At 61.3% G+C, this 27,813-nt stretch overlaps 1 protein-coding gene across 1 annotated transcript in view; it reads left to right on the top strand.

Annotated features, from left to right (window-relative positions):
* Nucleotides 1-27,813, top strand: part of Prkcz (protein kinase C zeta) — an 89,757-nt gene that overhangs the window by 60,541 nt on the left and 1,403 nt on the right. The window contains exons 5-16 of the mRNA XM_077791022.1: nt 2,327-2,412; nt 7,921-8,052; nt 9,327-9,408; nt 10,682-10,734; nt 11,607-11,795; nt 14,902-14,999; nt 19,362-19,448; nt 20,558-20,693; nt 20,885-20,972; nt 22,318-22,437; nt 22,927-23,006; nt 23,246-23,335. Coding sequence (XP_077647148.1) covers nt 2,327-2,412; nt 7,921-8,052; nt 9,327-9,408; nt 10,682-10,734; nt 11,607-11,795; nt 14,902-14,999; nt 19,362-19,448; nt 20,558-20,693; nt 20,885-20,972; nt 22,318-22,437; nt 22,927-23,006; nt 23,246-23,335 — 1,241 coding nt within the window. The remainder of the gene's footprint in view (nt 1-2,326; nt 2,413-7,920; nt 8,053-9,326; nt 9,409-10,681; nt 10,735-11,606; nt 11,796-14,901; nt 15,000-19,361; nt 19,449-20,557; nt 20,694-20,884; nt 20,973-22,317; nt 22,438-22,926; nt 23,007-23,245; nt 23,336-27,813) is intronic.

A 27,813-nucleotide genomic window follows, 5' to 3' on the forward strand; every position in this document is an offset into this window, starting at 1 on the left:
CGAGCAGCTGGGACCACAGGTGTGCACCACCATGCCCGGCTTAAATAAAATACTTATTAAAAGGGCTGGGGCTGTGGCTCAGTGGTGAAGCACCCCTGGGTTCAATCCCCAGACCAAACATCAACCAACCCATCCATCAAGTCCACGATTTGGGTGTCAGTCCCATCCGTTCTCACCTTCGCAGAAACATCTGAGGCTGTGGCCCAGCCTCGCTGCCCCTTTCCTCTTGGCCCCCATGTGCATCTCTTAAGCCACACCCAGCGTCCAGGGGGAGAGGCCAAGGCCATGCTGCCGCCCAGCCTGGCGGGACGTATGTGCGTGGGCCCTTGTGCTTCTGCCTTCTCCAGAGGAGGCCCAGTGCTGGGCCTCCTCAGCCCCTGGCGAGTGGGCCTGGACTCTCCTCTCCAGCCTTCAGGGGATCCCAGCTCTCTGCATTCGCTCCTCCGTCAGGATGGACTGGGCAGCAGTGTCTGTGCCTGTGGCTCTCGGTGGAGCCTCGCTGACCTTGATCCTGCCATGGGCAGCGCCTGTCTATGAGTGGGGAGTTGAGGGCAGCTGCTGGCGCCTGCAGGGAGCTGGAGTCCCCCAGACTCGGAGCCCTTGTTTCCTTTAACACGGGACGTGCTCCCAGGTGCAGCAGCACACCTGAGACCCCCTGGAGGCCAGGGCAGGAAGACACGAGATCAAGGCCAGGCTCAGCCACACACTGAGACCCCGTCTACAATCAGAAGGGCTGGGGTGCAGCTCAGTGGCAGAGCGCCACTGGGTCCAGTGCCAGTACCACCCCACACAGGGGCACGCGCAGACCCGAGGCTCACAGGTCAGACTGGAGGTGGACTTTTCCTAGACCAGAGCATGGGGTGGTGTCTGGCAAGGCCTCTGTCACACTGCACCCTGCAGGGCATTCGAGGGCAGCAAGTGTGTCCACTGAGGTCTCTTCACCTCTCACGGAGCACCAGGGCCAGGGGGCCCCACCCTGGTCACCTCTGAAGGCATCAAGGTCTGGCCATGGGGATTGAGTTTCCACCCGACCACAGCCGGACCCTGACCCTCAGGAGGCCAGGTGGAGCTACTTGAGGACCAGTGGAGGGAAGTGCCCTCAGGAGGCCAGGTCCCGGTCCATCCTCGCCACCCAGTCGTCTCCTCCTCCGCGTCTGGTTGTTGGGGCAGGGACCTGTGTTGGGCCAGGCTTCCCCAAGGGGCTTCTGTGGGCAGGGCAGGGCAGGGCAGGACGTGTCCAGTCCTCACGGGCAGAGGCCAGTGGGGCTCTCAAGGCTCCTCAGAGCCCAGGGGCAGATGGGCCAGGGGCCACCACTCCCCCGGCTCGAGCCCCCGGTGGTCCCCAGGCCTTAAGTGGTGAAGAGCTGCCACCCGGGCGTCCCGTCTGAGGTCGGAACCCTCAGGGGATCCGGTGACACCAGAGTCGGGGGCATGAGAAGCTTTGCGGGGCCTGCCGAGGGGCTGGGCAGCCCATTCCTCCCCAGCTCCCAGAGGGGCCTGGCCTCTTGCTCTTGGCCCGTCCCCCACTTCAAGGAGCGAAGCGGGTCGCTGGGACCCGCGTGGCCATTTCCAGCCGGAGCTGAGAGGGGCTGAGCGTGTCCTGCGTGGTCCACTCCCTGTGCTGGGGCACTTCCTCTGGGCGCCTGCAGCTTTGTGGGAGCACAGAGCTCCCTCCTCTGTGGTGCCCCTGGGGTGGTTTCCGCGGGCGTTTTCCCGTGTTTGGGGCGTCTGGGGCCCTGGGCCCTGGCCGCCGCCCACTCCCCACCAGTCTGAATCACTGACCCGGGCGGTAGGTCACTTGCAATCTGCTGGGTTTGGCTCTCTGCCCACCCCCCCAATCTCCAGGGGACCTGCGGGGAGCGCTGGGCCTGTGAGTCCGGGTGAGCTGATGCCCGGCTCTCTGCCTGCTGGCTGACCGTGGCCTGCAGGGCTCTGCCCACTCGGGCGGCTCTATTTACATGCCTCGGCCCATTTGAATGGGGTCCCTGTGGGGAAAGGGCCCGAGTCTCCTGGAGCTGGCTGGAGGGGGGCGGGAAGGAGGACAGGCCCGGGTGGGGCCTCTGGCCTGCCTGGCAGGGTCCGTCTCTGCCCGTGCTGTCCGTGGCCCTGGTTGCGTCCCCCTCCTCTGGACGGCCTTCTCTAGCAGTCACGGCTGTGAGAACCGAGCTCCGTGTGAGGAGAGGCCAAGGTCACTGGGGAGGCTGTCACTGCAACTCTGGTGTCCCCCCGGCCACCTGGACAGGGGCAGCCTGTCCTCACCCTACCCTGGGCAGCAAGCAGGCGGGCAGCCATGACCCACCTTTGTGCCTCTCTCCTGTCCTTCCAGAGTCCATCTACCGCCGGGGAGCCAGGAGATGGAGGAAGCTGTACCAGGCCAACGGCCACCTCTTCCAGGCCAAGCGCTTTAACAGGGTGAGTGGCCCTCGCACCTGCTCCCCCCAGGCCCCCGTCCGCAGGAGGGAGGCCAGACTGCTGCCAGCTGGGCTCCTGTCGGCAGGCGGTGGAGAGGCGTCCAGGGCTGCTTTGAGCCCTGGGGGCTCATGGTGTCCCTCGGCCGTCCCTGGTGACCTAATCCCTGATGAGTGCCCAGTGGCTCTGGGGGCCTGGCCTGCATGTGTCCAGAGTGCACCTGCCAGTCTCCAGGCAGCACCCACCTCCCCTGGGCTCTGTCCCTCCTGGGACCCCAGGTGTCCTCACTTGGCCCGTCCTCCCAGGCTTTACTGTCCTCCTCACGGTGAGGGGCGTGCCCAGGTGCCTCGACGCCAGAGTGGACGGGTGCACGGATGCCCGTGGGCCAGTGTCCACTGTGTGTCACCGCCCGCCGAGCCCCTCACTTTTCTACCGTTGGTCCCCAGCTGGGTGGCTGCGGCCTGGTGACCTCCCGTGGCACACACAGAGGCTGTGGGGTTGCTGGCCCAGTTGCCCTCGGGGTTCTCGGAGCCTTAGCTGGGGGTCAGGGCCGTGGTGACAGGTGTCCTCGGACAGGGCACCGTCTCTGAGCGCTGTCTGCAGACCAGTGTGGTGGTGACGGGTGTCGGGTGGCCACAGGGAGGCTGCTTCGTCATCTGGGCAGCTGTGTCCTGCTCCATCCCACGGCAGCCACCGTCGGCACTGGCCCTCGCCCTTCTCCTCTGGGGTAGCCCAGGCCAGCCCAGCCCTCAGGGGTGCTGCCCTGCCTGGACCTGTCCTCTGGCCTCCAGGAGGTTCTGTGGGCCCGGGTCCCTCCTCCTTGGTCCTCCGGTGTCTCAGGGCCTCCGCCCCTCGAGGCTGATGTGGAGTCCGAGGACGAGGAGAGGAGTGCCTGGGGCTGTAGGCCAGGGGACCCGCGGGCCCGCACCCAGGAAAGCCAGCCAGCACTGCCCAGAGTGCCCACGGACTTGCCAGAGGAGGCGGCCTGAGATGGTGCCACCTGGAGGTGGGCCTGGAGGGCCAGCAGCCCTCCTGGGCAGCCTCCCTCAGGGACGTGCCTGACGCGCTGCAGGCTCCTCGTGGCTCTGAATGAGGCTGTTCCATGGTGCACGGTGCTCTGGGAACAGGTGGGGACAGGGACTCCACCCTCTCGAGGCTGTGTCCCCGCACTGGCACCCAGTAGGTTCAAGCTAGGCGCTGGTTTGTCCTGTGCTGTAATTAGTGAGCCAAGTCACTGGGAGTCCCGGGGCTGCTGGGGACCAGAAGAAACGGGGCGCGTCTGCCAGGAAGGAGGCGGCTTTGGGGAGTCCAGGCAGACTCAGGGGGCTGTGGAACACAGATGGTGGACAGGCGGGTGTCACCGGCGTCACCCAGCAAGAGGCCAGGGAGGTCATCAAGCACCAGGTGCTGCCGCCAGTGGGTGGGGGCCGCAGGGCAGGAGTGATGGGCCCAGGCCGTCTGGGCCGAGCAGCAGGGCGTGCACACGAGGCTGTTCATGAGCCAGGACAGACGGAAAGCCGGCTGCCGCTGCGTGCGGAAGTGGAGGTGCCTGGCCAGGACCTGCACCTGCCGCCCCACATCCACTTACAAAGTGGGCAGCGGACCAGCCCCTCGGGGGCCGCAGCTTCTCTCTCCTCAACTTGGGAACCTGCCTGGTTCTGGCGAGAGGAGGCGTTTCCGGCAGGTGCCCCAGCCCACCATCCCGTATCGAGGATTCTGGAACCCTTTCCCCGGGCCTGTGTCTGACTGGCTGGCTTTGCCAAGCTCACACTCACCCCCAAGACCTGCCGGGGGCCCTGGGCAGCACCAGGGGCCCTCACTGCCCTGCAGGGCGGGCTCAGCCCCGTGGCCCCTCGTGAGTCAATTTCCACTTGGCCTCCCCTGTGGCTGCTGGAAAAAAGTCACAAGGAGAGAGTTTGCAGTGACAGAGTGGTCCTGAACGTGTGACGTGGGTGGGGTGCGCGGCTCCGTGCAGAGCTGGGACCCTTGGGCTGAGCCCTTCCTGTGGAGAGCAGGGATCACCCAACAGCTGTGTGGGTCAGGCAGAGGGTGGGGGAGGCCCATGCCCTTTGCTCGCTAAGTGACTTGCAGGTGGCTAGAGATTAAAAAGGAATCAAAAGAAGCCACAAGGGAGCAGGACGGTGGCTGAGCCCCTCGTGAGCCTGAGGCAGGAGGATCGCGTTCAAGGCCAGCCTGGGCAACTCAGTGAGACCCGACCTCAGAACTGGAGGGCTGGAGATGGAGGCTGGGGGCAGCATTTGCCTGTTCCACTCTCGGCCCTGGGTTCGACCCCTGGTACCAGCACTACCCCACCCCACCCCCTGCCCAAAAAACCCCACAAGAAGTGATGCAGATCATAAAGAGGGGACCAGCCAGGGATACTGCAGGTTTCTGTAATTTCCAAACAAATTAAAACACAGCCATAGAGAAAAATGTTGATAGCCAGTAAAGCCCAGAAGAACAAGAGATCAAGATAGTGAGGTGGTCAGCGATGCCAGGCCCCGGCAGCTCAGCTTCCCGGTGACGGCCAGGATGGAGTGGGCTGTGGTGGTCGTGGGCGGCAGATGGAGGTGCAGTGTGGCTGCGAACATCCACAGCTTGAAGGCATTCATGCCTGGGGAGAATGTGTGTGCAGCGGGGGGCACAGACTAGGGCCCTGTTTTGGGGTGCCTAGGAAATGTGCGGCCGTGGCTCCTGTATCTGTCCAAAGGGAGGGACCTGCCACCCACAGGTTTGCAAGTACGGAAGATGTGCCCGGTTTCACAGGAGGCACTGGAGTCACTGTGGATGGACGACCCGTGCTTGGGGCTTGAGCCACAGCAGTTGCTGAGTGGCCAGACAGCCCTGTGCTGGTGCACACAGCCCCCCACGTGGCAGGGCCTGCCAGGTAGACTGTCCGAGGACGCAGGCCTTTGTTCTGAGTGGACTGAAGGCCATGTGCTCACTGGGTGGCGAAGGAAACGGGCTCAGAAGATGCCTCTGAGGTGGGCCATCAGGAGTTAGTCCCGGGCTGGGCTGTGGCTCAGTGGTAGAGCACTCGCCTAGCACGTGCGAGCGCTGGGTTCCAGATGAGCACCACATAAAAATAAATGAATAAAATAAAGGTATTGTGACCATCTACAACTAAAACTAGTTTTTCAAAAAAAGCTTCTCCTGAGCTCTTTGGTCCAAGCCACTGTGATCAGTCAGCAAGCACCTCCTGTACAGGAGCCAAGTTCACGCCTTGGCCTTTGGGATGTGCATGCACCCTGCGACTGTCCATGGGCAAACAAGAGAAGGGCTGGGTTTGGCTTGCAGCTGAGGTCTGCCACCACCCTGCCATCAACATGAAACAGCCCCAGGCACAGGCCCAGAGGACAAGAGGGGACCTGCGGCTGCCTTAGCATCCACGTGAAGAGGGGGAAGGGCTACTGTTCCCAAGGACTTAAAGCATCGAGCTGGGCCTCACACCTGCAGCCCAGATTCATACCCTTAAGTGGGCCCAGCCCAGCAGTGCCCCCAGGTGGCTGGCAGCTGCAAACACAGTTCTCTTCCAGCCAGCCTCAAAGGATTCCCACAGATGCATGCACCCAGCGTCTGAGCTCCCAATCCAAAACCACACAGGGACCTGGACCTCCAGAGTAAGAGCTGGCGGAAGCCCAGACGGAAGGCTTAGACTGGCTGGAAATGTTAGAATGTGTTCACTGTCTTTAAAAATTAGAATATGTGATTGAAAATATGAGCAAGAAACAAGACTATTGATCATTTAATTTGTGTGAATTTATAACAATAGGAACTTGACTCTTTTGGTTTTATCTTGTTTTTTCAATGGCACATTGTCTGAAATGTCCATGATTCAAGTGTAGATGTTAAATAAGGGCTGTTGGCAAAGCGTTGGCAGCCTCCCGTACAAATCCCATGTGGGAGAGGTCAGCAGTTGGCCTGGCTCCCAAGAACACGAGTCTCTGTGAAGGCACCTGGGAGCTGCGAGTTCGCCACTACGTGGGACCCACGCGTTGCAGATCACGATGTTAAACGGAGACTTGGAAGAGCTAAGTGCATGGGCTGCGTGGTGGCTCAGTGGTAGAGTGCTTGCCTGGTGTGGGTGAGGCACTGGGGTTGATTCTTGGCACCGCGTATAAATAAACAAAGGTCCATTGACAGCGAAAAATATTAAAAGAAAAGAGAAACTAAGTGCATCTAGCACATTAGATCAAAAACTTGGCCTTTTACTAAAGAGTCCACAGGTGGTGACTGGGGTCTCTGGGGACTGTAGATGCAGCAGGAAATGGAGACTGGCCTGCATTCGGGAGCTGTGAGGCTGTGTGGCCCGTTGGGGCCTTGGGTCCCCCCACCCGTGCCCACTCCGCCCTGCCTCCTGCATGTGCATCAGAGCATTCCAAGGTAGCTCCTTCCCTGGTGGGGAACCGATTCCGAAAACGTGTGAGGACTTGGAATGATTTTTTTCTGGTACTGAAGTTAAAAGCAGTGGTGTGTGTGCGTGCGTGTGTGTACATGTGTGTGTGTGGTCACACACACGTTTTCCTGTCCATGACAAGAACATGGTGGGAGCCCATGTGTGGTGGGCACTGTCCCTGGTGCTGGCCTAGCCCTGGCTTCCTGGGTGTGGCTCTTCTCTGATGAGGTGGTCCCCTGAGTGCTCCGTGGCCCTGGTGCCAGGCCTCAGTTTTCTGGGGCAGATTCGGTCACCTCAGATGCCTAGGGCAGGAGTGACCTGAGGACCACTGAAGAAGGACATGGTTGAGAGTGATGACCAAGAGCCAAAGCACAAGAACTTTGCCTAGGAAAGTCCAGAGGGGACGGGACATCCAGGGCCTGTGGACACCACAGACGCACGGGACTAAGCTGGGTTCCAAAGATGTTCCTCCACGTGCATATTGCGAAATTCAGAAACCCATGGGAATGTCACAAGACAAGCGATGATCATTGACTTCAGGTTGATGAGAGTCACCAAGAAGAAAAGATCTGTTCAAAACTGGAAAACAATGTCAGGTGCCGTGGCCACACCTGTCATCCCAACGACCCAGGAGGCTGAGTCCAGGTGACTTAGCAAGACCTGCCTCAAAATAAGAAATCTGAAGGGCTGGGCTGCAGCTCCCTGGTGGATGGAACCTGGGTTCCGTGCCCAAGAACCCCCCGGGTTTGGCAGACTGCCCTCCCAGTCAGTGGGCAGTGGCGTCAGGTGGCCTGCAGGCTCACCCCCCGGGTCCTCGCTCCCAGGTGACAGTGTGAAGGAGGGTCAGGGGACCTCTCCCCTGCACTTTGCAGCCTGGACTGCCTGACCAGACCCAGCGGCAGCACTGCAGCCTGAGGCCGGGCAGGCGCCACACGGTGGGGCCCAGGCCGCTCCGGCCCGGCTCCTGGAAGGGAAGTGGGGGGCTCCTGGCGCCCCAGCGACGTTTCCTGAGCGAACGTGACAGGGTGCGGCCGCTGGGTCCTCGGCTGGGCCCCGTGGCACAGCAGGGCTCGGGGGGAGTGGGCCCTGGCCTGACACCTGCCCTCCCGCTGCAGAAGGCGTACTGCGGCCAGTGCAGTGAAAGGATATGGGGCCTCGCCAGGCAGGGCTACAGGTGCGTCCACTGCAAGCTGCTGGTCCATAAGCGCTGCCACGGCCTCGTCCCGCTGACCTGCAGAAGGCTTATGGTGAGTCGGGGCCCAGGCCTGGGAGGGTCAGGGTGGGGGTGAGACCCGGACTCCGGCCGGCGGTCCAGGCTGGCCTTGTGACCCGTCTGTCTTGAGGGATTGTGGCCCTGTCCCCACCCTAGCCTCATGGGAAGGATTCCTGTGTGTCCCTGTGACGGCCGCCAGGCATCTGGGACAGGGCCCAGGGCTCCGGGGGACTCCAGTGAGTGCCCTCTGCAGGTGGGTGGGGAGGCCCTCCTGTTGCCAGCTGTGGCTCAGGGCTCCAGGGCTCCCAGGCTGCACCCAGCGCTGGGGCCCGGCCCTGGGCAGCCGTGAGGGCCTAGGGACCAGGTGGGGGCAGCTCCCTCTACAGCTCGTCCAGAGCGCCTGGACTTGAGGAGACCGGGCCCTTGGGCACGCTGTGGACCCATCTTCCACCCCTCGTTCTTCCAGACACCCCGGCTCTGCTGCACCCTGGGAGTGGGCACCAGGGCTGGGCGCGAGACCCCAGCCCTGCTGAGGGCCGGTGGTGGTGGCCACGCCCCATCTGGAGGTGTGTGTGGGGACAAGGCTGTGGGGCGGCGTGCCCACCCGTCCCAGACACAGGGTGCCACAGGCAGTGGGGGGCAAACACTCCTGGGTCCTTTCAGGCCTGTCTGCCAAAAACCATGACAGTGCCTGGTGACAGTTCCCCCCAGGGTCCACGGTAGCTTATGGAAGCCAGCCCAGCCCAGGTGTGGTCAGCCAGAGCTGCGCGGGGCCAGGCTGGGAGCCCAGTGGCTCAGGGCTTCATTGTGGTGCCAGCCGTGTGGGACCCCAGGCGCCCTTGGGTGATGCTTGGGGTCTGGCTGCCGTGAGGCACATGATGCGGGGGCGGGGCACCACCCGTGTGAAGCCCTCCGTGTTTTAAGACACCTCTTCGGGGCACAGTGCCACACCTGTGGTCCTGGCAACTCGGGAGGCTGGGGCAGGAGGACGGCCAGGTCAAGGCCAACCTGAGAAACTCAGTGAGACGCCGTCTTCAAATCAAAGGGTGCGGCTCAGTGGAGAGCACCCCGGGGCTCAGTCCCCAGTACCTCGAAATAGTAAAATTAAAGTTAGAAAATAGAAGGCCCGGCCGGGAGGCCGCAGCCCAGGGCCCTGCAGTGTCCTCTGCCTGCTGTCCTGGGCAGCTCGTCTCCTTCCTGAGCGCAGTGCAGCAGCCTGGCCACTGTGCTGTGGGCGGCACACCCCTGGCACACAGGGCACAGCAGCGGCCGTGCACGGCCACAGTGACGCACCCATCTCTCTGGCAGGATTCTGTCATGCCTTCCCAGGAGCCTCCAGTAGCTGAGAAGAGCGACGGCGTGGACCTTCCCTCAGAGGAGACCGATGGAAGTAGGCACTCTCTTCTCCTGCTGGCCTGGTGGGCTCTCTCTGCCCGGTCTGCCTCCCGCTGCCTCCCTTTCCTGGCCTCCTGGGGCCCAGGGGTCAGCGTGGGCAAGCTGGGTGCCCTCCCTCGGGGCTGGGGAGGCACTGGGGGCCACCTGAGGACCTGGCCAGGCCTGGTTCTTCTGTGCCCTGGGAACCGGGGAGCGAGGACCCTCCCCACACGGACCTGAGAGTTCAGAGAGCACGTGGTGCTGGGGGCTGGGGGCTGGAGGGCCTGAGGGGCTGCTGACGATGGCTGCTGCCCGGCCCTTGGATTTCTGTGGGGGTTTCTGGGAAAGGGTGCCCCTTGTTTCCACATCCTAACCAGACTCACCTGCTCAGGTGAGTCTAACCTGACCAGGTGCTCAGCTCCTGAGATCTTTGAGGTCAGGGCCACTCAGTGGTGTGTCCACAACCCTTTTTTTTTTTTTTTAATGATAAGAGATTTCAGACACCAGTTGGGTCGCGGCCCAGCTGTGAGCTTGCACACCCAGGTGCATGGGTGCTCTGGCTCCCCTTGGATAAGAGTCCCCTTGGGAACTTGAAGGATGAAACAAGGCCACAGAACACGAAGCACTTAGTTCAGCACCCCACATGAAAAAGACTCGTAATAGACAGCTCCCTGTGCATCCAGCCACCACTCGTCCCTCCAGCAAGCATCTAGCCATCCGTCCACTGTCCGCCATCCGTCCACTGTCCGCCATCCGTCCACTGTCCGCCATCCGTCCACTGTCCACCCACGGTCCACCCGCACCTGTTATCTGTCTGTCATCCCCCCGGCCAGCCAGCGCTGAGCTCCTGCCCCTGCTGCACGGGCCTGTCCTCAGGACAAAGGCTGGAAGGGGTCCCAGACTTGGCAGTGGTTCCGCTCACGATGTCAGTCTGAGGACCGTGCAGGCGGCGTGTTGGGTGGGGAGACGCGAGCACTTCCCTCGTGATGTTTGGAAGGGTAGATGCACCAAGCTCCTCTTTTGACTTGGACTGTTGTCAGCCTGCACAGAGTGTATCAGGAGGTGACACCCAGCTCCCAGAGTCCCAGGGAACCCTGTTGGCCTCGGGCTCCCGGGCCCTGGGTGGAGATTCCGTGGTCTGAGTGGAACCCAGAGGCTGCGTTTCCCTAAGACTCTAAGCCGGAGTCCAAAGCTGGGGTCTGCTGTGGCCGCCCCTGGCCAGGCCACCACGTCCCCCTGGAGGACCCTGACACCGGGTGATGGCCTTTCTCTCTCCCTTGCTTCTCTAGTTGCGTACATTTCTTCCTCCCGGAAGCACGAGGGCATCAAAGACGATTCGGAGGTGAGTGTTCCCCGTCCAGAGCCAGGGAGCCGGTTTCTGGGCAGTGGAGGACACTTGGGCAGGAACTAGGTGTGTCGGGGATTGTTGCCGGCCTCAGGTGAGACAGGGCTCTGTGGCATCCGGGAGAAGGACCTCGTCCTGGGGTCTGGCTGTTGACGCTTGCTCCACGAATCCCCCTCCCCAGGGCGGGCGCCCTGCTGGCTGTGGGGACCCACATCCCAGCCTCAGAGCCGGGCCAGGGCTGGCCTCTGAGCTGCCATTGTCATCCCATCTTATCTGCATGAAGACCTCCTTGTTGCCTCTCCCACCCTCTGGCCTGGCCAGCACTGCGCTGCCCTCTCCTGGGCGTGCACCAGGCGGTGGACGGGCCTCGCAGGCAGCCTGGTGAATCCTGCAGGGAGAGCTGGGCTCGCCACCCTCCAGGGCGCCCTTCCTAAAGTCACCAGCCACACGTGGCCACCCCTGTCATCCCAGCGGCTCAGGAGGCTGAGGCAGGAGGACTGCTGGCCCCATCTCTGCTACTGAGCGATATCTGGTCTCAAAAAGGGCTGGGAATGTAGCTCAAAAAAAAAGACGAGGTGTACCACTCAGGTCTTCTCATGGCCAGTCTGTCTGGAAAGAACCCGGAGCCCGCTGGGACCACCCCAGACCACCCCCTTCCGCCCACAGATGTCTGGCCGGCCGCTCTAGGGCCGCCTGCTGGGGGCGGGGCAGACCTGGGCAGGCACTGGGCTGTCAAGCCCGTGTCCCCTGCGGGAGGCCCTGCCTGGTGGGCTGCAGTGCCATCCCAGGGCCCATGGGCACCTGGAGGAGCAGCCCTCCCCGCGGCCCTGGCAGACACAGCCCTCCCCTCCCCTGGGCTCCCTCCCTAGGACCTGAAACCTGTCATCGATGGGGTCGACGGCATCAAGATCTCTCAGGGGCTCGGGCTGCAGGACTTCGACCTCATCCGGGTCATCGGGCGCGGCAGCTACGCCAAGGTCCTCCTGGTGCGGCTCAAGAAGAACGACCAGGTCTACGCCATGAAGGTGGTCAAGAAGGAGCTGGTCCACGACGACGAGGTGGGGGGCCCCCCCGCTGGGCCGAGGGCAGGGGGCGGGGCCGACGGCGGGGGGCGGGGCCGCGCGGTGGGGAACACGTGGGCGCGTGGGGGGTGCACCCTGGGTCCACTCAGGGATGGAGTCTGGACGTGGGCTGGGGTCTCTGAGGGGAGGGGGACGGGCTGCGTCTCTGGGCAGGAGGAAGCCGCTGCAGGCCGTGGTGAAGGCTGGATTCCGGGAGGGGAGCCACTGGGCCGAGTCACCGGCTGGCTTGATGTGTCAGCTGCCAGCTCAGAATGGCCGAGTCTGGTGACATGGCAGTGAAGCCGGAGCCCGTCGGGTGGTGAGGGTGGCACTGTCTCTGGGCACATGCTGAGCGGCAGCTCCATGCCAGCTGCTTCCTTTTCTCTCTCTGGTGCTGGGCCACCAGGCCTTGTGACCGCTGAGCCCCGTCTCAGGCCCTGGGGCCGGTGCTTCTGGGGAGAAGTTAAGGCAGCAGGACTGATGGTTTATTTCTTGAAATCTTGATTTCAACTTCAAGATCTGTTTTGTTTAGTTTTGTACCCAAGTTTGAGCCCAGAGGCACTTGACCACTGAGCCGCCTCCCCAGCCACTTCTGAGTTTTATTTTGAGACCGGTCTTGCTTGAAATTTGTTGAGGCTGGCCTTGGACTGGCCAGTGAAGTTGTGGTGAAGTGCACGTGACATAGAGCCTGCCATTTAGCCACGTTGAGTTGGATTGTCACATTATGAACGACCACCACCATTACCCGGTCCTGAACCCCCCTTCCCCTGCCAGACCTGACCCCACCAAGCTGGGCTGGCATCCCCTCACATCGGCCCCCCAGCCACCCACCGCGTCCTGCGTGGACTTCTGGTGGCGTCCTGTGCTGGGCATGTCACTGGCCCCTGCTCAGGGTCCCCTTGTGGTCACGTGCATCAGGATGCCCAGTCTGTGGTCCCAAGGCCTCGCTCTGTGCGTCTGTCCGTCCACGGGCAGAGCTCTCCCACCTTTGACTGCGGACAGTGGGCGTGCAGTGGGGGCCAGAGTCCCTGAGCTCCCGGGAGGCATGTCTGGGTGGAGTTGCTGGTCACCTGGGATTTGCGCTAACTCCCAAGGACCCGGGGCAGCTTCAGAGTGGGGCACCTGCTCCCAGAGGGGGAGGGCTCCAGTGTCTGCACATGCCACCTGCTTCTGGCTTCTCGTCCCTTGGTCCTCAAGGGCGTGCAGTGGTGCCTCCCAGTGGCCCAGAGCCCGGGGCTAGCACTGAGGGTCTTCTCTGCCTGTGGCCTTGGCACCTGAGTGCTCGCTCGCTTGGTCTCAGGACGGAGGGCAAGGTGCAGGTTCAAGGTGCTGCTGTCACCCAGCCCCTGCTGCAGGCCAGGTGGCCAGTGGCCGCAGAAGGGCTCCCCACCTGGCAGGGCTCAGGGCTCAGAGCTGGGGCTGGATTTGAGTCTTGTTTGTTTGTTTGGTTTTTTGTATCAGATTGAACCCGGGGCATTTTACCATCCTTTTTATTTTACTTATTTTTTGTGTGGGCCGGCGGGAGGGTACTGGGGATTGATGTCACAGGCACTCAACCCCTGCGCCACATCCCAGCCCTGTTTGTATTTATTTAGAGACAGGGTCTCAAGATGGTGGTGATTGGTGATGGGTGATGGTGATGGTGATGGTGGTGATTGGTGATGGGTGATTGGTGATGGTGGTGATTGGTGAGGGTGGTGATTGGTAATGGTGGTGATTGGTGTTGGTGATGGTGGTGATTGGTGGTGATGGTGATTGTTGATGGTGATGGTGGTGATTGGTGATTGGTGATGGTGGTGATTGGTGATGGTGGTGATGGGTGATGGTGATGGTGGTGATTGGTGATGGTGGTGATGGTGATTGTTGATGGTGATGGTGGTGATTGGTGATGGTGGTGATTGGTGATGGTGGTGATTGGTGATGGTGATGGTGGTGATTGGTGATGGTGGTGATTGGTGATGGTGGTGATGGTGGCGATGGTGATGGTGATGGTGATGGTGATGGTGGTGATTGATGATGGTGATTGGTGATGGTGGTGATGGTGGTGATGGTGATGGTGGTGATGGTGATGGTGGTGGTGGTGATTAATGATGGTGGTGATTGGTGATGGTGGGGTGATTGGTGATTGGTGATGGTGGTGATTGGTGATGGTGGTGATTGGTGATGGTGGTGATTGGTGATGGTGATGGTGGTGATTGGTGATGGTGATGGTGGTGGTGATGGTGGTGATTAGTGATGGTGGTGATTAGTGATGGTGGTGATTGGTGATGGTGGTGATTGGTGATGGTGTGGTGATTGGTGATGGTGGGGTGATTGGTGATTGGTGATGGTGGTGATTGGTGGTGGTGGTGGTGATTGGTGGTGGTGGTGGTGGTGGTGGTGGTGGTGATTAATGATGGTGGTGATTGGTGATGGTGGGGTGATTGGTGATGGTGGTCATTGGTGATGGTGGGGTGATTGGTGATGGTGGGGTGATTGGTGATTGGTGATGGTGGTGATTGGTGATGGTGGTGGTGATTGGTGATGGTGGGGTGATGGTGATGATGATGATGGTGATGGTGATGGTGGTGATGGTGATGGTGATTGGTGGTGGTGGTGGTGGTGGTGATTAATGATGGTGGTGATTGGTGATGGTGGGGTGATTGGTGATTGGTGATGGTGGTGATTGGTGATGGTGGTGATTGGTGATGGTGGTGATTGGTGATGGTGATGGTGGTGATTGGTGATGGTGATGGTGGTGGTGATGGTGGTGATTGGTGATGTTGGGGTGATATGTGATGGTGGGGTGATTGGTGATTGGTGATGGGTGATTGGTGATGGTGGTGATTGGTGGTGGTGGTGGTGGTGGTGGTGGTGAGCTGGGGATGGGTATATGCTAATGGTTGATAGTGATGACAAGGAGGGTTGGTGGTATCGCAGTAATGATGGTGGGGTGGGTGGTGACTGTGTTGGTGACGTATTTCTTTGGTGGGTGTGTTCTTTTGTCTATGCATTATCTTCTCAAGAGCAGAGAACAGAGGGTTTTGCTCTGCCTCCGCCTTCTGCAGGACGTGGGTGATGAGTGTTGAGGAGCCTCATTAGCACCCCCTGGTTTCTATTTCAGGATATCGACTGGGTGCAGACAGAGAAGCACGTGTTTGAGCAGGCATCCAGCAACCCCTTCCTCGTCGGCTTACACTCCTGCTTCCAGACAACCAGCAGGTGAGGAAAAAAGGTGTCCTGGAGGGTCCACTGACTTTCCACTCGAGCCTCGTGGGAGCCGAGTCGGGCCGAGGTGTCACTGTCCTCTGCCTTCTGCCAGTGGCCGGGGCAGGGCATCTGGGTTCTCGGGCTGGCTTTGTGTTCTCCTTGTTGAGGTTCCACAGTCGAGCCTGAATTGTGCAACGTGCAGGAAGCGCCCCACAGTGCACACCATCAGGCCGGGTGCTGGGTGCAGGAGCCTCTGGCTGATGGAGGGCTGTCACTGAGCACCGACGGCCTTGCTCACAAGCTCTGTGCTGTCTGGGATTCTGCTTTCAGATGCCTGAGGCCCGTGGTCTCGGCATTGAGTGTGTGCTCTGTTTAGAATGCGGGCACCGCTGACGGGGACTCGGTGTGTCTGTTTGAAAACTTCTGTCGCGTGCCCAAGACCACCTCGGGGTACTGTGCTGTGATTCATTGCACCAAAAGTATAAGGGAAGACTGGCCAAAGGACAGGCCTCCGGGTTCTGGAGGAAGAGAGGCACGGCCTCCCCAGGCTCCCGCAGTGAGCTGGGCGGCTCAGGGCTTTACCAAGGGCCGGCCATGGAACCCTCCCCCAAGACGTGCCAAAACCCCCAGTGCCCGAAGGTACTCAGCATCGGGAGTCCTCGGGTTCCCCAGAGAGGCAGCTGTGTGTGTGAGAGAGAGGACGGCTTTACCGTACAGCGTTGGCCGTGAGACCATGGAGGCTGGGGAGGCTAACGGTGTGGTTTAAAGGCCTGAGAAGCAGGAGCCCCGATGGCAGGAAGACGCCCCGGCCCTGCAGGACCCGAGTCCAGCCTTCCTCCACCTCTGCTCTGTGGGGTGTCACAGCCACATGGGAAGGGGGCCCACCCAGCGGTGCTGGCCCAGGGCAGGGTGGGGGTGTGGGGAGCTGTGGGCTCTGCCAGGCCCGGAGGGGCTGCCCCTGCCCCGCTGCTGGAGAAAGGATCTGTCTCCCCAGTTCCTGGACCCGCCCATCTGGTGTCCTTTCCACTAGCCAAGGACCCAAAGAAACTTGAAGTTTCTGTGATGGGAGAAGGTTCTAGAAGGACTGGGAGGCAGTGTGGGGTGAGAAGAGGGCCGAAGCCTGGCAGAAGCAGTCCTGTTGTTCAGGAAGTTCACTCCTCTCCTTCCCTCCCTCTTGCCTTCCCTCTTGCCTTCCCTCTTCCTTGCTCAGGTGGACAGGGGACTGGACCCAGGGCACTCGACTGCCCAGCAGCACCCAGTCCTTTGGTGTACGTTTGTTTTTAATTTTGAGACAGAATCTCGCTACGTGGCTGAGGCTGGTCCCACACTTGATCCTTGGACCTCGGCCTCCCATCACTGGGGCCAGGGGTGCACCACCACGCCCAGCCCCTTCTGTGTGTGTGTGCGTGTTGCTGGGGTCAGACCCAGGGCCTCTCACTGGCTGGGCCAGCCAGCCACCCCTGCCGTCCTCCCTCAGGGTGCCCTGAGGCTGCTGGCCCAGGGTGTCCCCCTTGTGTCCAGCCCATGGGGGCGCCCCCTGACCCCTCTGGGAGCTCCGTCCTCAGCCGGCAGTGTCTCCTGACCTGGGAAGTGGGGCCTGTGCGCTGTGACTCTCTCGGAGCACCCTGCCCCAGCGCCTGCAGCTCTGAGTCCATCCTCAAGGACAGCTGAGGCTGCCCGCTCCCCTCCCACCTGCAAATGCCACCCTGGACCTGCCCCGGCAGCACCGCCTCCGGGTCCTTCCCTGGGTCGGGGGGTTCTGGCCCATCCCTGTTGCTGGTTGTTGTCCCCGTCTTGTTGGTGTGACAGGGCATCGGTGCCCAGGCTGCCCCCTGAGGGCCGCGGCCTCTGGGCCTTGGACTCTCTGGGCTGACCCCTTCCTGGCTCTGCTGTCACTTGGTCACCCTGCAAGGCATGGCGGGCCATGGGCTCTGGGCTCACCCAGGCTGTCTGGGGCAGGGCTCGTTGCCATGGTGATGTGGGCTGTCTGTTGTCCCTTGTTTGTCCCATCTGTAAAGTAGGGCAGGTGCTGAAGTCCACCTGGAGGTCTGGGAGTAAATGAGTTAAAATGCAGACGGCAAGGACGTGACACCTGTGGTCTTCATGGTCACCACTTAGGGCTAGGCAGACTCGGTAACTTGTAGGAGGTCGATGTCCTCATGCATCTCTCCACCACGGGGGGTGTGCAGAGAATCGCGTCACTGGGAGATTTCACCAGTGTGTGGGCACCGTGAAGCAGCCCGGCGTGCTGGCCACACCTGTCATCCCAGCAGCTCGGGAGGCTAAGGCGGGAGGACTGCGAGTTCAAAGCCCGCCTCAGCATGTATAGAGGCCCTAGCCACCTAGGAAGACCCCATCTCAAAAATTTTTAAAAGCAGGGCTGGGGGTGTGGCTTGTGGTCAAGCCTTGCCTCATATATGTGAGGCGCTAGGTCCAGTTCTCAGCACCACGTAGAAATAAACACATCAAATAAAGGTCCACCGACAACTAAAAATATGTATAAATTTTAAAAAGAAATTTTAGGAAGCGCTGGGGGTGTGAGTCGTCATTCGTGCCCCCGGCCTTCCTGCTGCAGCTGTAGGCAGGTGTGCAGACTCTGGGCTGGGCCGAGGGCAGCGGGTGCCCTTCTTCTCTGGAGCATCCAGCGGGACACCTGGGCATGCAGCGTGGTGTTGTGCCAGCCATGGTGGGATCCAGGGGTGCCTGAAGAGTGGGGGGTGGCTCGAGCTCCCTCCAGGTGGGGTCGGGTCCTGGGATGTTCCTGGGCCCCGGGCAGGAACGTGCCTGTGGCTCTGTGGCTGTGTCCGTTGTGCCTTCTCATAGCGAGCGGCAGAGGACCAGCAAGCCCAGGGGCAGTGAGGCAGGTGGTGTCCCTAGCGCGTCCCTCAGGGGCAGGAAGGAAGGCCTGCCCAGCCCCACACAGACTGCCCCGTCCCGGCTCCGCGTGTGCAAGCTGTTGTTTCCAGTCCCCGTTGTCACGGGGCCTGGTTAGGTGGTCTGCGGCCAGTTCTCCTGGAGCCCAGGGCAGGCGCAGGATGGGCACGGCTGCCAGGGAGGGTATTCGGCTGTGCCAGCCCTGCAGGAAGAAGTGGACTTGCTCGTCCCTCCTTGCTGTCCAGACCCCAGGCCAGGGGAGCAGCCAGTACCTTGGGGCCAACAGCCTGGGCTCCCAGGCAGCCGAGGACGCAGATCCACCCTGTGTCCCGGCAGGGTGTGTCTGAAAGCCGGGCTTGAGTCTGGTTTCCCTGAAGTGGTCTCACCACGTGCGGGCGGGGTCTTCCCAGTAAGAGGAAGCCCATCTCTGGCCAGGGGTTTGGAGACTGGAGGGACCTGTGCAGTCGAGATCCCGTTCCTGAACTCATGGTCACCTCAGTGGCCCCAGCCGTCCTTCCTACCTGTCGCCCTGGAGGGCTGGTGGCATCTCAGACGCATCGTGGCCACTCCTCTCTGGGACTTTGTGTTGTCCCCACACTGGAACATCTGAGTCCTGCAGGCCAGGCTACAACCCAGAGTCCCACCCTTCCTGTCTTTCCTGGTGGTTGGCAGGTCTGGTCAGCTGTGCCCACCCCTTCCTGCCGCCCGCGTCCCTGGTCCAGACCACCCCTGCTGGCCCTCTGTGGCTCCTGGCCTCCCTCCCAGGAATGCCTTCAGACGAGGCAGCAGGCCATGGAGTCCCCACGAGGCCCCTCACCCGGCTCGGCTCCAGGTGGTCCTGCAGCTCTGCCTTCCTTCCCCGCGCCCTGTCCAGGCCTCTGCGCCTTGGCAGAGGTCACCTCTCCACACGGTCCCCACCTAGCAGGCCTCGGGCCTCTACCCCTGGAGGGCAGATCAGGAGGATACAGCTGCTTACCGGTCCCTCTTTCCTCGTCCTCGTCCTCTGCCTGGCGCCGGGTTGATCTTAGATGTGGGGAGAGCCAGAGCCACACCCTCCAGCCCAGGCACAGAGCTGGCCTCGGCCGCCTTCAGTCTGAGCTGTCCCTGCCGGTCCCAGGAGCCACCTGGGTCCCTGGTTTCCTCCTCTTTGGGCCACGTGGGAGGAGCTGGACATGAAAGGCTACAGGCCAGCAGCCAAAGGCAGCTCTGTCTGCTATTGAAGGTCAAGTTCCTGCAGGCACCGTGGCCGGCCCCTGCAATCCCTGTGGCTCGGGGGCCTCACACCTTTGACCCTGGGCATCCTGGGCAACTGGAGAGATGGCGTCTCAAATAAAACGTCACAGGGCTGGGACGCAGCTTGGTGGCAGGGCATCCCCAGTTCCAAACACCAGTGGCCGTCACGGAGGCTGCCACTCCCGGGCAGCTCTCCGCTGCTCGGCCGGAGGTGAGGCCGCAGGTGCTGCCGAGGGACGTGAGCCCGGCCCCTTGTCTCCTGCGCAGGTTGTTCCTGGTCATAGAGTACGTCAACGGTGGGGACCTCATGTTCCACATGCAGAGACAGAGGAAGCTCCCGGAGGAACACGCCAGGTGGGTCTCGGGCGGGGCAGGAGCTGGGAGGAAGGGCAGAGAGGACACTGCTGTGGGGCAGCCATCCTCTGGGAGCCAGGTCTTGTGGGCGGCCCTGATGTCACAAGGCCCCGCCTGGGAGCCATGGGCTCCGACATTAGACTGCCCAGTGGCAGAGCGTGCCGGGAAGAGTGGTCTCTGTGTCCTTTGAAAACGACTGAGGGACACCTGCCCCTTTTCGTGGCACTGGTGTCTGCCCACAAGCCTCTGCCAGCCTCGGGCAGCGCGGCCCCCAGCAGCCTCCCCCACCAGCTCTCCTCCTCCGTCCCCCACCCGCCCTGCAGTTCTGAGTCCCCAGGACCCTCTGGGGACGTGGAGCCTGTGGCGGCGTGTGCACACGGCCCGCTTCCCAGCGCAAGTGTGGTGGCATCGTGTGCTTTCACGCTGCTGTGTGGCCATCCTGCCACCACCTCCCAGGCCACAGCTCCGTCCCCAAGTCAGTGGGCACCCGCCTCCGTCCTCTGAGAGGAGCTCCTCATGGTGCGCTGGCCTGTGTCCCCTCGTGGCTCAGCATGGTGTCTTCATCCTGCTCTGTTGCCACGGGGTCGGGATGTCCTTCTAAAGGCCACGCAGTGGACAGACTTGGCCTCCTCCTTCCATTCACATGTCCTGGACTCGGGTCACCCCGCGCTTCAGTTGCTAGGATGAAAGCCGCTTTGCACTGGTGGGCAGTGCTGAGCCCTGCTCTGGACTCTGGGCCTCCACACCTGAGGGGAAGTGCCCGGTCACGTGGAGCTCTGTCTTCATGCTCCAGGGCCGTCCCTCCTGCTGTGCGCAGTGGCTGCACTGCAGAGGGCATGGGGTCGGTTTCCCCACACTCGCCGCGGGCGATTTCTGGCCATTTTGTGCTGTCGTTGTGGCCACCCAGTGGCAGAGGGGCCTGTGTGTGCCTTGGACTTGCATTCCCCTCGCGTCCAGTGGTGCTGGGTGCCCTCTGGGTCTTGGGGGCCACTCATTGGCTCGTCACACAGAAGACGCAGCCAGTGGCCAGGAGCTGGGTCAGGCAGTGCGGCCTCCGGCTGGACCTCTGCACGGGCCGCCCTCCGCTGCTGACGGCAGGTGCCCCCCAGGTTCTACGCGGCTGAGATCTGCATTGCTCTCAACTTCTTGCATGAGAGAGGGATCATCTACCGGGACCTGAAGCTGGACAATGTGCTTCTGGACGCTGATGGACACATCAAGCTGACAGACTACGGCATGTGCAAGGTGAGCAGCTGCCCTTCCCTGGCACCAGGTCCCCCACCCTCCTGTGGTCCAGGGGGACAGCACCTCGGCCTGCCCTGCCCTTGGTGCCCCAAGAAATGCCCACCACCTGGAAACAGCTTGATGGTGGGGCTCCAAGGTGCCCTTCCACCTCTAGTCCATGTACAGTCCCCTCCTTGAATCTGTCCCCACAGGAAGGCCTGGGCCCTGGGGACACCACCAGCACTTTCTGCGGAACCCCAAATTACATCGCCCCGGAAATCCTGCGGGGAGAGGAGTACGGTGAGTGGGTGCCACACAGGAGCAGACGTGGCCAGGCCTCTGCCCTCAAGCAGAGAGGGAGGCGGGGCAGCTGGGCCAGTCCCCAGGGTCCAGGGCAAGGCCTGCCTGGCCACCAGGGAGAGGCTCGGTTGGCCATCTCGCACCCCGCGAGTCCTGGCAAGGTGGTCACCTGCCTGGCCTGCCAGCCCTTGCAGACCTCCTGGTGTCCAGAGCCGGTCCTTGAGGGCCCTGCAAGGACTTTCCCTATCCAAGGGCCCCGAGGCTGGGGCAGGGAGAGGATGAGGAGGCAAGGACAGGCAGGGGTCAGGGCAGGTGCCCTGTGTCAGTGGGCACCACCCCAGGTGCAGGGGAAGAGGTGTCCCAGGGAAGGCAAACGCGCCTTCTGCTCCCGTCCTGCTCTGGGTGGGAGGCGCAGCGGGACGTCATGTGCACCCACGTTCACCTGTGTGTGGAGGGTGTGCTGCGTGTGCACACCAGTGTGCCCGCTGCCCTGACTCACCTGTGCCAGGAGACCAGGTGGAGCCGGCAGGCCAGCCAGGCCCTGCCCTCAGAGTAACTGGGCCCCTGAAGCTGCTCAGTGGCCAGAGCAGGAAGACCAGACAGGCAGTGGACTGAAACAGTCCTGACCCGGCTGGGCCGGGCCCTGCACACGGCGGGCAGGGTCTTGACTTCGTTAGGGCAGGTGGCCAGCTGGACTGTGGTGGCAGCTGCTGTCCTTAGGCAGAATCCGAGGCTCCCCGGGCGCTAAGACAGTACCCGACCAACCACCTGAACGTCAGGAGGCCGGAGAGTGGATGTAGCAGGGGTCACGGGAGCGTTGTGCTGTCGCGGGGGCTTTCCAAACTCGGTTTAACAAAAGCAGAAACAAGAAATAGACTGGCCAGGAGTGGTGGCCACGATTGTGATCCCAGCCATCTGGGAGGCTGATGCAGGAGGATCGTAAGTTCCCAGCCAGTCTGGGCAGCCGAGTGAGGTCCTGTCTCAAAATAAGAGGTTAAAAGGACAGGACGCGCTCGGTGGTGAGACCCCTCCTTGGTTCAGCCCCCAGAAAAGGGAGGACGACTAGGTGGGCAGCGTATCAAGGACTCCTAGGTGGGCAGCGTATCAAGGACGCCCGAGCAGAACTGAAGGCCCAGGTGGCCACCAGGGAGCCACAGTGTGGGCCGAGGGTGACAGCTCAACTTGCAAACAGTCCTGCAGCTCCGGGGAGACAGGCCCAGGACAGTGGGTGGCGGGAGCCGCCGAGGAGGATGCGGGCTCCCTCGGTCGAGGCTGCGCCAGCTTGGAAGCGTCCCCATTTGTGTTGGCTGAGCCTGTCAAGCAAACCAAAGACGGCTCTCCCCAGGGTTCAGCGTGGACTGGTGGGCGCTGGGCGTCCTCATGTTCGAGATGATGGCCGGGCGCTCCCCCTTCGACATCATCACCGACAACCCTGACATGAACACAGAGGACTACCTTTTCCAAGGTGCGTGGGCCCAGGGTGCTCCGGGCTTCCTCCTGGCCACCCTCCCTCTGGCCAGCCTCGTTCCCACACGTGGCTCGCAGGCTCTGAGAGTCAGGGAAGGGCCATGTGGTGGTGATGCACTTCACGTCACCATGGGTGACCTGAAAAGAGAACCCTGACTTAGCCCAAACCCCCTGCTGCCCAGGCCAGGCACACCTGGAGGCCTGGACAGTGCCCCGGCCGTTGTCACCTGGAAGCCCTGACACCTGCCCTGGTCCAGGCCCCTGTGCCAGGAAGGCGGGGCCAGGGGCCAGGCTGTCCCTCGGCGCCCTCTGCTGGCCTGAGGCAGGGCTGAGTGTGGGGAGCAGTTGGTTTGCAGCCTGTGGAGCCCTCCTGCAGGGTAGGACGGGGCCTGGCAGGGCACCCAGAGGCCCTGTTCGGAAGTGGGCTTAGGCGCAAGTGCTGGGCAGAGCCGGCTCAGCGAGGCCCTTCCCTGCTCCCTCCTCACAGTTATTCTGGAGAAGCCAATCCGCATCCCCCGGTTCCTCTCCGTCAAAGCCTCCCACGTCTTGAAAGGATTCCTAAACAAGGTACGCGCCTGGCCCCACGCCTGTCCAGGGGCCTCCGTCGAGGGCTCTGGGTCCTGGGACGTGGGCATCATGCCCAGGAGGAGAGGGCAGAGCGGCCCGGCCCGTCTGGGAGGGAATTCCAGTAAAACTCGGGACTCGCGGGCCCCGCGGAGCAGTTCCATTGGGGGTGGTGGGGTCTCCTCTTGAGCGTGGGCCTGTCTTGGGAGGCTGACGGGCCCTGGTTTGAACCCTAACCCCAGGACCCCAAGGAGAGGCTCGGCTGCCGGCCACAGACTGGCTTTTCGGACATCAAGTCCCACGCCTTCTTCCGCAGCATCGACTGGGACCTGGTAAGGCCTCAGGGAGCTGTGCGTCCCAGGCGCCAGCAGGCCTCCAGGCAGGCCGTGTGGGAGGGCCACGCACCTCGGGGTCCTTAGTGGGGCCCCAGGGCTCCAGGAGTGAGGGGGACACAAAGAGAACTCGGCCCACGAGCTCACGGGTGGCACTTCCTGGCCATCTGTGGGCAATTTCTTGGGTGTCCTAGTCGGTTTCCAAAAGCTGCCTGGTCTCGGTCTGTCCCCACTAGTCACTAGACAGGTAGTGGCACCACACTCCAGTGTGGGTTTGGCTGGTTCCTGGGGCTGGAGAGAAGCCGACGCAGTGTGTCTCCGTGAGGCGGACAGCCGTGAAGGGCAGGCAGCGGGGCTCAGGGCCAGCGTCTGCTTCCCAGCCCCACCTGGTCTCGGTGCCACAGCAGCGACATCCACTCTGGCCCTGGGGTCAGAGCGGGCTCCCTTCCACACAGCCAGTCAGAGGGCTGTCCCGCACACCTGGGGACCCTGGGAAGGGGGCGGGTCAGGTGACCAGGCAGGCCCTGGCCCCTCCTGGAGCCCAGCAGCTGTGCATGGCAGAGCCAGAGCCCCGTGGCCTCCCTCTCTGGGCAGAGACTTGAGGGGAGAACTCTGCTGTGTTCTGTTGGATCTCCCTGCTCTGCAGGACGTGACCTCCCACCCAGGTGACCCCGCCCCTGACCCACAGGGACACCTCCTGCCCCCACCCAGCTGGGCTCCATCTCCAGGAGCAGGTGGCTCATCCTGACAGTCTGTTCTTTCACCAACAAGGCGTCACCCAAATCCAGGGCCAGCCCTGCCGGCCAGAGGGACACCTGCTCCTTAGAAGCCCGAGGGCTGGAGGTGGCTGTCCCCTGCAGGTCATGGCTGTCACCACATCAGCCGTCAGGCATCTCATCCCTGTGGAGGTGCCTCTTGACACGCGAGACACATGCCCAGTCACGCCAGGGGCTCAGCGGCACAGAGGACCCACATCCCCCCTCCCCACCCCACATCATGGACCCAGCCTAGCTTCTGTCCAGGGACCTCCCGCCTGCCCCCGTCCTTCCTCCTGGGCGTGCCCCTGCCACAGGGCCTCTCAGGCAGGCCTGGCCTGCATGGCGTTCCCAGGCTGATCTCCCTGGCCCATGGCCCTCGGCGGCAAAGCACAGCCTGCTGTGACCTTCCTGCCCCCTGGTTGTGGGCCTTGGGGGCTCCTTGGGGGCTCCGAGGCAGAATTGGCTTCGTCCACTGCTCTGTCCTTGTGGCCTAGGATGATGGCTCACACCAGCCAATGCTCAACAAATATCACTTGAGAGGGGCCAGGGTGGCCACAAGAGAAGGATGTAATGCTGGCCTCTATGTTCACTCTCAAAGGGAGAGAGAGGCCGGGCCAGGGCCAGCACCTGGCTCCAGTTCTGACTCCTGTAGAGTATCTCAGTCCCTTTCAAGCAGCCAGACCTAAGATGGAGAAGACGATTCAAGAGATGCCCCTTTGACACTTCCTGATCACTGGAACTCACTGACAGACACCGGCGGTCCTGGGACACGCGCAGGCCACGCGCACATCTGCAGGGGCCTGTCCTCCTCTGCCTCCCCTGCAGGAGGCCACCTCCCAACACCCATCCAGCCTCTCTCTCTGGCGTCCTGCTTTCCTTCCCGACTTGGGCTCCAGGACAGGGAGCGGGGGAGGCCAGCCAAGGTGGGGGATGGGCCTGTTCACTTGCAGAGTGACTGTCGCTCTGCCACCCTGGCCAGGATCAGCCACACCACGCCCCGTGCAGGGGAGCCTTCTGACTAGCACTGCTCTGCTCTTCCATGGGCGATGGCGGTGACAGCCGGTCCACAGTGACCAGGTCATCTGCCATGTGGCCCAAGCTGCTCTGGGAGTGGCTGGGGGTTCCAGTGCCTCAAAGGGCCAGCTTGGAGTCTGTCTCCTCTCGATCCCCGTCCCCCTACACACCTGGCAAGGAAGGGCGCTGAGCCAGCATGGCAGACCTCCTGGACTTGTCAGGTGGCAGCTCCATGTAGGAGAGATGGGGCCTCTCACGGCTGGAGCTCAGTGTGTAGGGACAAGCCTGGCCCTGTCCAGGGGAGCGGCACCCGCGAGTGTGAGTGGGTGAGCTGGAGGGGGCAAGAAGGGAGGGAATGACTGAAGGAGTTAGTGGATGGGTGAGAGAATGAATGAGTGGATGAGTTGGTGGACGGTGAGTGAGGGAATGAACAGGTGGGTGAATTAATGAATGGGTGAGTGAGGGAATGAACAGGTGGGTGAATTATTGAATGGGTGAGTGAGGGAATGAACAGGTGGGTGAATTAATGAATGGGTGAGTGAGGGAATGAACAGGTGGGTGAATTATTGAATGGGTGAGTGAGGGAATGAACAGGTGGGTGAATTAATGAATGGGTGAGTGAGGGAATGAACAGGTGGGTGAATTAATGAATGGGTGAGTGAGGGAATGAACAGGTGGGTGAATTATTGAATGGGTGAGTGAGGGAATGAACAGGTGGGTGAATTAATGAATGGGTGAGTGAGGGAATGAACAGGTGGGTGAATTAATGAATGGGTGAGTGAGGGGATGAACAGGTGGGTGAATTAATGAATGGGTGAGTGAGGGAGTGAACAGGTGGGTGAATTAATGAATGGGTGAGTGAGGGAATGAACAGGTGAGTGAATTAATGGGTGAGTGAGGGAGTGAACAGGTGAGTGAATTAATGAATGGGTGAGTGAGGGAATGAACAGGTGAGGGAATTAGTGAGTGAATGGGTGAGTGAGGGGATGAACAGGTGAGTGAGGGAATGAACAGGTGAGTGAATTAATGAATGAGTGAGTGAGGGGATGAACAGGTGGGTGAATTAATGAATGGGTGAGTGAGGGAGTGAACAGGTGGGTTAATGAATGGGTGAGTGAGGGAGTGAACAGGTGAGTGAATTAATGAATGGGTGAGTGAGGGGATGAACAGGTGGGTGAATTAATGAATGGGTGAGTGAGGGAATGAACAGGTGAGTGAATTAATGAATGGGTGAGTGAGGGAATGAACAGGTGGGTGAATTATTGAATGGGTGAGTGAGGGAATGAACAGGTGAGTGAATTAATGAATGGGTGAGTGAGGGGATGAACAGGTGGGTGAATTAATGAATGGGTGAGTGAGGGGATGAACAGGTGGGTGAATTAATGAATGGGTGAGTGAGGGAATGAACAGGTGGGTGAATTAATGAATGGGTGAGTGAGGGAATGAACAGGTGGGTGAATTATTGAATGGGTGAGTGAGGGAATGAACAGGTGGGTGAATTAATGAATGGGTGAGTGAGGGAGTGAACAGGTGGGTTAATGAATGGGTGAGTGAGGGAGTGAACAGGTGAGTGAATTAATGAATGGGTGAGTGAGGGAATGAACAGGTGAGTGAATTAATGAATGGGTGAGTGAGGGAATGAACAGGTGAGGGAATTAGTGAGTGAATGGGTGAGTGAGGGAATGAACAGGTGAGTGAATTAATGAATGGGTGAGTGAGGGAATGAACAGGTGGGTGAATTATTGAATGGTTGAGTGAGGGAATGACCAGGTGGGTGAATTAATGAATGGGTGAGTGAGGGAATGAACAGGTGAGTGAATTAATGAATGGGTGAGTGAGGGAATGAACAGGTGAGTGAATTAATGAATGGGTGAGTGAGGGAATGAACAGGTGGGTGAATTAATGAATGGGTGAGTGAGAGAATGAACAGGTGGGTGAATTAATGAATGGGTGAGTGAGGGGATGAACAGGTGAGTGAATTAATGAATGGGTGAGTGAGGGGATGAACAGGTGGGTGAATTATTGAATGGGTGAGTGAGGGAATGAACAGGTGGGTGAATTAATGAATGGGTGAGTGAGGGAATGAACAGGTGAGGGAATTAGTGAGTGAACGGGTGAGTCCATGGGGGGAGAGGGAGGGAGGGAAGGCCGAGTCTGAGGAAGAGGAGCCCGGGAGGGCATGTCCCTGTGGCTGTGGCAGAAGCCTGGCTGGCAGTGTGTGGAGAGCAGTGGGGATCGGGGCTCCAGGCCTGGGGTCTGCAGTTCTCTGCCTCCTCCCCCAGCCTGCGGGGCGAGCCCATCCCACGCCCTCTTGATGGCAGCACTGGTCACCCAGGGACAGCCCCTGCCCCACCTGGCCACACTGTGGGACCGAGTCCTGCAGGGCTGGGGCTCCCTCCCACCTCAGCTAGCAGAGCCTGACTGACTGTGGCCAGGGGTAAGTGCTGCGCCTGGGGACCAGGGCCCTCCTGCCTGGTGCACATTCCTGCTCAGCAGAGTCACCGTGGACCAGAGCTCCGGCGGGGCCCACTGGGTTTCCAGCACCTGTGCTTCTAAGACGTAACGGAAGAGAACCTCAGCCTCGGTCCCCCAGTTCGGTGGCAGTGGCTCTCGGGCCAGGCTGGCCAGCGTGGAGGTCTCTGCCTGGGGTGGGGCGCCTCACCACCGGGACTGGCCTGCCTCGCCCAGGCCTCCAGTGTTTTTGAG

This window comes from Urocitellus parryii, chromosome 11, assembly GCF_045843805.1.
Source record: "Urocitellus parryii isolate mUroPar1 chromosome 11, mUroPar1.hap1, whole genome shotgun sequence".
NCBI classification, from domain to species: Eukaryota; Metazoa; Chordata; class Mammalia; order Rodentia; family Sciuridae; genus Urocitellus; species Urocitellus parryii.